The sequence below is a fragment of the Silene latifolia genome, chromosome Y (assembly GCF_048544455.1).
Source record: "Silene latifolia isolate original U9 population chromosome Y, ASM4854445v1, whole genome shotgun sequence".
NCBI lineage: Eukaryota > Viridiplantae > Streptophyta > Magnoliopsida > Caryophyllales > Caryophyllaceae > Silene > Silene latifolia.
This window is the reverse complement of record NC_133538.1, coordinates 279,299,570-279,310,975: the sequence shown is the minus strand read 5'-3', so window position 1 is coordinate 279,310,975 and position 11,406 is coordinate 279,299,570. Positions and strand designations below refer to the sequence as shown.

Sequence of the window (11,406 nt, the reverse complement as noted above, 5' to 3'; positions counted from 1 at the left end):
TTACCTCCAACGCAACTTTAATCCCTAGCCAAAATCATACCCAAAAAATCATATCTTTCATCCTCGTCCGTTAAATCTCGAAAGATAGCAACATCACTCTCAGTCATCGTCATTAACAAAGTCAAAATATTATTCCTTGATATCCCGTTAACCTTCCCTAATTCTTCACGCAAGCCTGTCTTGAAATTTTTAGGACCTTCAAGCATCGTCGTTAGCTGAGCTATTTGCGAATTGCTATTTTCTAACATGGTTCCCATAAGTTTTTCAAAACTCTTCTGCATATTTTGAATTTCTTTGTTCTTACGCGCCTTCTTCTTAGTTGGTCGATTTGAAGTCTCATCTAGAGTTCGCTTAGTGATTCATGATTCTTCATTTGGCACCTTAACAACACTTTGTGTTTCAGCGTTACTTATCTCATTATTAGTCTCTTGATCAACTCTACCAAGAGGCATATTGCTATTAACACCCCTCGCCCTATCTTTTGAATAAATTTCTTCCATGGCATCAAACAATGGAAACGGCTTTCTGTACAAACCTTTGGCATCCCTATGGCTCTTTTTTTAAGACCATACAAAAAAAATTCATTTGATTGCAATTGAAAGTACAATTATTAAAAACAAACTTAGCATAAAAATGGATATAAGAGTGAAGCAATACCTTACACCATTCATCTAATAGGTTGCGATCACCCGTTACCATCTTCAAACCATCATCCCATCCAAACCCGCTCCCCTTATGCTTAATCTCCAAGAGTACGTTAAATCGTTTCTTAAGATAACCTAACCTTGAATCAATATTGGTTGCTTTGAGTCCAGCTTCATGCATTTTGTCGAAAATTAACTTCTCCAAATGTACAAGATAACCAGATTTGAATCCACCTTCAGCTTTCCATTTACCGTCCACATGCAAAGATAGTAACAAGTTTACCAACAAGGTATCTTCTTCTAGTGTCCATCTTCTTGGACTAATTTTTTCAGTACTTGCTTCTGTTTCAGTCATTGTGCTGGTTCTACGTATACACATTTTTCAAGAGGCATTATTACAAAAATGTTAAAACAGTAGAATATAGATGAACAAAAATATAAATTTGTTATTTCAATCACAAATAACGGATCATAATAATTCGAAAAGATTACAAGCTATAATAATAAGCACAAAATCAGAAGCACAAAACCATCAAGCATTGTGATCAACATGCCTAAAAGGTCTACGTTGTCGCCAACTATCATACATTTCACGACCTAATTTGTCTCGCCATTCCATCCAAGATCCAGATGTATCAATAATATTGATATAGTTTTGAGAATTATCTATAAATTATCTACCAAATTCCGTATCTAAGAGAAGTTCCATTGGATCAAAACTCATTTCTCGACGAATGAGATTATGAAGAAGAGCACACGCGCTTATTATATCAGTGTGTGTTTCAGCAGAATAAAAACTACTGTTCCTAAGTATTGCCCAACACATTTTTAATAACCCAAAACACCTCTCAATTACATTTCATGCCGCTTCATATTAAAAAAACTCCATATGGTTGTTTGGCTGACGACCATCTTTCCATTCATTGAGATGATATCTTTGTCCCCTATATGGAGCAAGAAAGCCTTCACCATTTGTAAACCCAGCATCGACTAGATAATAGTATCCTACCAATATATAAATTAAGGAAAGATTTAATAATTTTGTCTCTCTCATACAGTTAAAGACTAAGAAAGTAAAAATAGGAAAAAAATCCTCACCCCGAGGAACTTTAAATGGATGTCTTCTACTAACCGCATCTTGGAGAACTCTACCATCAGCGGCTGAACCTTCCCACCCCGGTAAAATATAAGTAAATTGCATATCTTTGGTACAAGTTGCTAGAACATTTGTAGTTATAAATCCCTTTCTTGTACGATACTTTGGTTTTTCATGAACCAGAACTTTTAGCATGATATGAGTCCCGTCTAAGGCTCCTAAGCAATTCTATTATAAAACTTTTTTTTAGTAAAGATCTATTATATCAAAATTTTCAAAACTCACTTAAATTAAACTAAATTATACCTTAAACCATTTCCACCTCGCATCATTGTAATCCTCTTGAACAGGTTGTGGAGTCTTTATCAAATATTGATATAGACGTAAAACTGCTCTCAAAATTTGACGAAAGTTTCTACTTACAGTTTCTTTCGACCTTTTCAAGCGTCTAACAAGCATCCTTTGCTTCTGATCATGTGCTAATATATTTAAAAATATAGCTACTCTCTCTTCGAGGAACATATTTTTTGACTCGTTTAAGAGACCATGTGAACGAATAAGTCCACATAATACATCAAAAGTAAATTTTTCCATTCTTAGTTGATGTATACAAGCACTATCAGAAGTAAGGAACCCATTCAAGTTTGCAATTCCTTGTATCAATGTTCGCTTGGCCGAGTGAACATTTCTTTTGCGAGGTACTTTCATGTTTTCTAATATAGATATCATATATTAGCAAAAACATATGAATATCGTGTCCCTCATCCTAATGTACCAAATAAGCCCAACAATAGTTTTTTCCTTTCGGGACAATAATCTACGCGCCATAACTGCATACAAGATCGAGTAAACAAACTCAACACGACATTATTGATAATTTACGCAAATCATACAAGCAAGTTGTACATATCAACTAATATTCAAGCATTATATTGGTGAACAACAATTATACAAGAATAATGGAAACAACTTCATAGTTCATCAGGTTACTAGAAATTAAGTAGAAAAAAAGCAAAAAAAAAAAAAAAAAAAATTACACGCATCATCAGTGGTGCAAACCAATTGTCATTAACATGACAACTAACTACTATGATCTTCATGTTCAATAGAACCATTCACCAACAAACAAACAATATTCATTTATCTAATCGAATAATTACCCACAAAACTTTGATGAATCAAATTTGATTGATGAAAAACGAAAATCCAGCAACTATAAAGTATTTAGTCAATTATTCGACCAAAAATATGTGAGAAATCATCAATTACGGGAGTGAAAACAAATGAAATTAGAAGAAACGGGAAGGATATGTCAAACCTGATGAAAAAGCAGGAGAGCGTCGTTGCGTCGTTGTTCTTTTTTTTTTTACCCAAGTAATGTTTACCCAGGGGGGTGGGTGGGTAATGTATTACCCTCTCTTGAGGGAAATAATTACTCCTCCTGAATATTTACCCTATATCCAAACTTGTAAAATAAGACCATAATTATCCCCCCTCCCCCCTAACTTATTCACCCTCATTACTGGCAATCCAGGCAGGCCCTTAGAAGTAAGAGGTGTGGTTGGTGTCGAGGGTTATGGAGTAAAACCGAAGGATTGAATGTGTGATTGAATTCTCGGTTTGATGGGTCTTGGTCTTCACGGGCCTACTCTGTTTTAAAAATTCTAAGGGTGTTGTTGAGGATGGCTGTGCAAGTACAACATGTGTATCAGATGTTCTGGATTCCCGAATAGTTGCATTTATGGAGCGAGTTGATTCGAGGTTGGAGAGTAGTGTTCTGTTTTGGCTGATGTGAGTTCCAACTTTGCTAGTATGAGTCTATCTAGTTGCTCGAACCAAGATGTTGTTATGAGTGCTTTGGTTTCTCTTGAATCGAGGCTGGAGGAATGGATGGTAAAGCGTCAGTCAGTGTTGAATGTTATCAGGTCGGAGGTTCAAGCGCAAGGATTGTTGTTGGCTGTTATTAGTAACGAAATACAGGCACACGGTTCTATGTTGGCCAGTGTAAAGGAGTTTGTGAGGACGGTATTTCCGTTCCAAAGGAAGTACTTGGGTGCCATTGCTGGATGTGCTAAACCTATGCATGTGGTGGAGCGGTTATTACTGAGGTAGAAGAGATGAAGGAGGCGATGAAGAAGGTTGTGTAAGAGTTTATACATTTTGAGGGACGTCTTCAGTTGAATAATACTACAATTAATTCTTGCCTTGATCGTCGCACTACCCTTGAATTTGGAATCCACCCCGAATATCAAAACCCGTATCAAAGCACATCTTCACTCAACTTTGATTTAGCCTAATATCTTAGCCTACTATCTTAGGACCATCTTAATCATATTACTACTTATTTTGCCTATGGTTAATGACTTAATTATGCTAATAGTTTTTGCTTAGTTGATCACATAGACGATATCATGGTTTCTATTTTAGAGACTTAATCTCATTTTGTTTTGTGTGCTTTTGACTTGCTTATATACTTAGCTTTGGTTCATATTATTCTAGTCGTTTTATGTTTTTTCTCCTCTTTTCGATGATGTCAAGAGGGGGGGAGGGGGGGGGGGGAATAGACTTGAATGCGTTATTTGCCTAAGCTTACTCCTTGTCAAGATCATATGTCTCTTAAGGTCCTTAGGTGCTATAGCATAGCTCACTTATCAAACCGTCAAATCAAAGTATTTACAATTATGATTGTTTTTGGGTTGAGGGGGCACTAAACCGTAGAAATGAATCTAGGAGACTTGCCATCATCAAAAAGGAGGAATTTGTTGGACCGTGTCTTATACGTTTTATGTTTTGATGATGAAAAGTATATAATAATTGTTATATAAGTTTGCACGTAATTTTTTGTTTAGTCTTTATATATTAACGAGGTTACAAATTGCAAAATGACGATTTAATATTCGTGATCAAGACGATGAAAGGAACTTACATCTGAAGAATTTTCAAGGAAGAATTAATTCAAGGAAGATTAGTCAGTATTTAGTTCATCTCTCCTTTACGATATTTAATAATTATTTTGAGTTAGTCTTAAGTTATAATTAATACAATTATAACTTAATACACCCATACTCTAAGTTATAGTCGATTGTACTATAACTTAGGGTGGCTACGTAACACGACATTTTCGAAAGAAAATTTATTTTATATTTTACAAATAATATTTTTGATATTATTAAATACAATTTAATTAATAAAAGCGTTTTTCTATTTGGAGTCAAAATAGTCTTTTCAGATATTAAATAAGTTTACTATATCCTAAAAGTAATCCTAATTTGTAACAACTTATGAGTTGTCAAAATCCAAATAGAACCCAAAGTTTTATCTTATTATTTTTTTGTGTGAATAGTAGTGCACTAGTAGCCTAGGAATCAAACTCCTAATTGATGTTCTATGGTCACATGTAAACTACAATAGTAGTAGTTATTTTGTTTTTACTATAAGTCTTATTTTATGGTTGCAATTCACTACTACAATTGTACTTGGTTACAAACTAGAATATACATGCAATACTTATCTCTTTTGTCTAAAGACAACACATGGTTGTACAAAAGTGGAGAGTTTGTTTGTTTCTAAAGTTGTACTAGACTAAAACAATTGTATGTAGAAACTTGTGCTGGACTAACATTAAAATACTATTCCTCTTTACTATAAATAGGAATTGTGTTTCTCATTAAAATTAACTTTTCCAAACATCTAATTTGTGAGCATAATTCTGTCTTTGTTTTAAAGAGCTTTTAATTGCAAGATTTATTTTCTTTTTGGAAAGTCGTGTTACTCAAGTCAACAGTTATTAAGTATCGTTCTGGAGAATAGTGGTTATAGATTTATCTCTTATTCGTTCAATTGTGTGAACAATCTTTGAGATACTCTTATTACTTTCTTTATAACGAGAGGAAGTCGAGTGTTTAGCGATGCTCATTATTACAACTATATTTAGTTGTAAAAGGGGTTGATTATTTTGTAATCCGTGGAAATGTACTAAAATAATTAATCGAGAATACTGGACGTAGGCTTCGGGGTGTGAAGCTGAACCACTTCAAAAATTCGCTGTGCAAGTTTATTTATCGCTTATTTTATTGTTTTTAATATTGTGATATATTTGTATTACTTGAATTTAATCGATAAATTCAAATTATAAATATCATACAAATACAGATTCGATTAAAGTCGAAAAAGTGGTAGATACTTAGTTCACCCCCCCCCCCCTCCTTAAGTATTTCATAGGGATCCATAGACTCTTCAACCTTTTCACTCATCATTTTCTCTCTCATCTCCACACAATTTCAATCCTCTTATCTCTCTAAAACCGAAATCTCTCAAAAAATACCAAATAAATAAAATTCCCCAAAAAACAAACAAAATCCTCAAAATATAATTTCCTCTTCCTTACCAACCTACCACCGCATCTACCTCTGACAGCCACCACTCCCATTCGCCCCTCCACGACCACCTCCTTCACCACCACATCCCCTTACCCCCACGCTCACCAAAGACCACAACCACCGACAGCCACCACGTCAAACTCCCCTCGCCACCACAACCGACACCACCTTCCGTCACCCCCACACTCACTAACCACCTCGACAGCCCCACAACCACCACCACTGTGGATTTCACTCCCGCGCCTCGACCACCCTCCTTTCTCTCCGCCACTAACCTAGATTTGCCCCTGCTCCCCTTTTCCTCTACCATTTCTCTCCTCCCTCCTCCTCTCTGTCGCGACTGCCACATTATCATTTCTCTCTCTTTTTTTTTTCTCCAGATCTGGAGGTTATGGGGGTAGTGGTGGCTGGTGGCTGTTGGCGGTGAACTTGGTAATGAGAGGGGGTGGATCGTGGGTATGGGACGTCATATTTCAGTTCTGCGTTTTTTTTTTTTTCACTTTTGTTTGGTGTGGGATATTTTAGATATGCGTTTTTATTTTTTTATTTTTTTCAGTTTTGTTTGGTGTTTCTAATCCTATTTGTGGTTTGTTTGGTTTTTCTAATGGGTGTATGTTTTATATTTTTTCAAAAATCTGCTTTATATTTATTAGATCTCGTTTTTATCTTCTGAGATACTTTTATTTTATTCTTAGATCTACAAAATAGATCTCATATCATACAAAGTTTTAAGAAAATTTTAGTAGATCTATCATTTACTTGTCTTTCACAATTTTTTTTTTTTTTTTTTATAAAAAAAAGGTGGCGGTGCGGATGGGTGGCAGGTGATCATTTTTTTTTAGATTTTTTTTTGTTGATTTTAATCTTCGTAAAGTCAAATTTACATTTTTTCTATTAAAGTTATTTTTCTCTCTACTAAAGTTATATTTTTCTCTATTAAAGTTACAGTTTTATCTATTAAGGTTACACTTATCTCGATTAAAGTTACAATTTTCTCTATTAAAGTTACATTTTTCTCTATTAAAGTTTCTCTATTAAAGTTACATTTTTCTCTATTAAAGTTATATTTTTCTCTATTAAAATTACACTTTTCTCTACTAAAGTTACACTTATTAAAGTTACAGTCTAAACTATTAAAGTTACACTTATTTGATTAAAGTTACGCTTATCTCTATTAAGGTTACCTCTCAAAGACTAAAGTTATCCTCTCAATGGACTATAGTTACATTTTAATATGGACTAAAGTTACACTCTCAATGGACTAAAATTACATCCTCAATAGACTAAAGTTACACTTTTTATATGGACTATAGCTACACTCTCAATGGACTAGTTATACTCTCATTGGACTAAAGTTACACTTTCAATCGACTAAAGTTACACTTCTAAAAAATTAAAGTTACACTTTTTTTTGGCTAAAATTACACTCGTAAAAGACTAAAATTACAATAAGTTATGATAAAATTACAAAAACCAAAATATTATACGTCAAAATCACTCGAAAAAGACTAAAGTTAAACTTGTAAAACATAAAATTGTCGTAAACTTTCTTTAAAATTAAAAATTTTAATATAATATGTGTCAAAACCGCTTCGTAGTTTAAAGTTACATTTTTTTCTGTTAAAGTTACACTTTAAAAATCCTAAAAAGTCGTAAAATTGTCTCAAAATTAAAAAAAAAAAATACGTCAAAACCGCTATTTTTTGTTAAAGTTACACTTTTTTTTGTTAAAGTTACACTCGTAAAAATTAAAGTTACATTTGTAAAACAATAAAAGTGTCATAAAATTTGTATAAACTTGGAAGCATAAGAAGACAAAAGATAATGTTAAGTGTGTATGATAATGAATTAGTGAATGTATAATTAACGCTAGAGAGAGAAAGTGGGATTTATTAGTGTATAAGAAACTAACTAGTGTTAAGTGTGTTTGTTGTCTTCACTCTCATCCATCCATATTGGAGGATCTAATAATGGTAAGGGATAAAACTTAGGGACTCAAAATATATGGTAGACTTATAAAAACTTTAGTATATATATATATAGTGTAAAGTTCTTATAAGTCCACCATATACCTTTGAGTCCCTAAGTCTTCACTATAGCCCTTGGATCATCCAATATGGATGGTGGAGATTGAAACCAAAAAGCACCATTAACACTAATTTTCCACTCTCTCTCCTACACATTTTAATTAATCACTAACAACATAATTAAACATTAATTCACTATATATATTTTCCACTCACTCACTTCTCTCTCATCTCACACATTTCACTACTTTTCTCTCTCAAAACCCCAAAAAATAAAAAACCCAAGAAAAAAAACCCAAAAACCAAACAAATAAAAAAACCAAAAAATCCAAAAAAATCATTTACGCATCTATTTCTCATTCACCACCCACCTACCACCACCCACCCGACACCACCGCCGTCGCCGCCGCCACCACCGCCGACGAGTTTTTTTTTTTTTTAGATGTTTTTATTTTTTTGTTGTTCTTTATTTCACAAATATCGTTTTGCTATACAATCTTATTTCAAATTTGTGAGTTTTTTTTATTTTGATTTTAGATCTACTAAAATAGATCAAATATTATTTTCATTTACCCGTTTTTTTTTCATTTGCGTTTTTTTTTTATTTTTTTTTCAATTTTGATGTTTTGGTCATTTTTTTATATTTGTTTGATTTTAGTATTAAATCTATTAATTATGAAATCTCATTGTTTACTTTTTTTTCACTAGATCTTTGATTTGTTTTACCATTTTTCAGATTTGATTTTTTAAATCTCATTTTTTACTTTTTTCTTGTTGATATCACTTTTTACCGTTAAAATTACACTTTTTACCGTTAAAATTACACTTTTTTCGGTTAAAATCACAGTTATTTTTCCTGTTAAAATTACACCTTTTTCCATTAAAATTATACTTTTTTTCCGTTAAAATTACACTTTTTTCTGTTAAAATCACACTTTTTTTAACGTTAAAATTGGACTTTTTAACGTTAAAATTAGACTTTTTTCCGTTAAAATTACACGTTTTTCCGGTTAAAATTACACTTTTGTAAGACTAAATTTACACTTCCGTGGACTAAAATTACACTTTTGTGGACTATAATTACTCTTTTGTGGACTAAAATTACACTTTTATCGACTAAGATTACACTTTTATAGACTAAAATTAAACTTTTGTAGACTAAAATTACATTTTATGGACTAAAATTACACTTCCGTGGACTAAAATTACACTTGTATGAACTAAAGTTATACATTTGTGGACTAAAATTACAGTTCCTTGGACTAAAATTACACTTTTGTGTACTAAAATTACTCTTTTGTGGACTAAAATTACACTCATAAAATGATAAAAGATACACATTATTAATTTACTAAAGTTAATAAACTCATTTTTCTAAGAAGACAGCCTAAAGAGCATGAGAGATAAACTAGAGAGAGAAAAGCTCTAAAATTCAGGAAACCTAAAAAAATGACAGCCGTTAAGCACAATAACCATAACCGTTTTACGCCATTACAAAAAAATTCAGCTTCATCTTCGGCTACAGTTGCTAAGAATGTGCTGCTGGGTACTTCTGGAGCAGGATCTTCACACCTGGGACCTAAAGCTCCTACCTTTCGGGGTCCTACTTCTGCAATGGCATCAAAGGTGCGGTCTTTACAGGAAATACAGGGGATCCCTGTTCTTAACTTGTCTGAGGATGATATCAACCCTCAGGATGGGTGGATACTTAGAAGGAATGGTAAAGATCAACCGGTCATGGAATCTATTGCAGAGGAGGAAGAGTTGGGGGAGCTGCTTCAGTTTACTTCAGAGGACATACAACCTGAGGTAGAATTTTGGAAAAACTCTGTCTTTTGTTATGTTTTAGGCGCTAATCCGCCATGGAGGCTTATTGAGGACTATGTCTATGATGTTTGGGGAGATTTTGGTGTTGACAAAGTGTCTTTCTTGGATAATGGAGTTTTCCTTGTTAGGTTTACTAAACAGGGTAGTAGGGATGCGTTGTTAAAGTCTGGGTATTATTTGTTTGATAATAAACCCATTGTTATTAAACCCTGGGAAATTTCATCTGAATTAGAGAAGGGTAAGGTTGAAGTGGTCCCTGTTTGGGTTCGTCTTGCTGGTATACCTTTGAAATTTTGGGGGAGATGTTTACCTAAGATAGCTGGTCTTGTGGGGAACTTTGTTCAGTTGGATGGACCTACTGTTGATAAAACTCAATTAAGCTATGCGAGGTTTTAGTTGAATTGAAAATGGATCGAGCTTGCACGATGTGGTTAAGTTCCTAGATGAACATGGCAAGGTGGTTAATGTTTACTGTTTCTTATGAATGGAAACCAATTACCACACCAGTTGTCTTGGTATAGGTCATCTGGCTACACAGTGCAGGAAGCCTGGTCCAAAGAACAGGAAGCAGAAGAGCTCAGGCAATGTACCTAAATCAAAGAAGGGGCCTCAAAAAGTTTGGAAGCCAATTCAGCAAGCTCCTACTGGTGTTCAAACCCCTACTATCCTTACACCTGAGGCTTTTCCCCCTTTGGGACAGGTTAAATCGACTCCTGGAGTCAAAGCTACACCTGCTAAGCAAATTATGAGGATCAATAGGCAAGGGGGGTTGGCTGGTGTCAGATTGTCAGGGAAGTTTAGCCCATACACTTTTGCTGATGTCTTGGTTAGTAATGCTACTCCTGGAGGGGGTGGTTGAGAGTGGAAAGGACCCTCCAGAGCTTGATTCGATGCATAGTATTGGATTTTGGAATGTTAGGGGTCTAAATGACTGAATAAGCGAAAAGTGGTCAAATGGTTTATGCACAATAATGGAGTTGGTCTTTTTGGTCTGCTAGAAACTAAACTAAAACCTAGTACATTACTTCAGAGACCTACTTCTATCTGTGATGGGTGGAGTGTGACCACTAACTGCAGGTGGCACAAAGGGGGGAGAATTTGGTTTTTTTGGAAATCTGATTGTTTTGATATACAGTTCTTGGCTTACAATGCTCAATATATTCATATGTTGGTAAGGTCTCAAACTGATGATAGGAAATTTTATTTGACTATGATTTATGCTTCTAATGATTTACATGAAAGGGTGGAGCTGTGGGAGTTTCTTAAACAAGTGGCTACTAATTGTACTGATCCTTGGCTCTGGCTTGGTGATTTTAATACTGTTCTTTCTCCTGTTGAAAGACTTGGTGGTAACACTACTGAGATTGAAATGGAACAGTTTCAAGAATGTGTTTCCTTATGTTGTATGGATGATATCTCTGCTACAGGGGCAC

General features: G+C 34.1%; 1 protein-coding gene across 1 annotated transcript; it reads right to left on the bottom strand.

Moving 5' to 3' along the window:
* Positions 1–359: 359 nt before the first annotated feature.
* LOC141630775 (uncharacterized) lies at positions 360–999 on the bottom strand. Its single transcript, XM_074443531.1, has 2 exons — positions 658–999; positions 360–554 (listed from the first exon to the last, which is right to left on the bottom strand). The coding sequence occupies exons 1-2, from the start codon at positions 997–999 to the stop codon at positions 360–362; spliced, it is 537 nt and encodes a 178-aa protein (XP_074299632.1).
* Positions 1,000–11,406: the final 10,407 nt, after the last annotated feature.

Coding starts and splice junctions, on each gene's coding strand:
- LOC141630775 (XM_074443531.1), bottom strand. CDS start 999: ATGACTGAAACAGAAGCAAGTACTGAAAAAATTAGTCCAAGAAGATGG. Junction 555..657: donor TATTAGATGAATGGTGTAAG/GTATTGCTTCAC, acceptor TCTTAAAAAAAG/AGCCATAGGGATGCCAAAGG.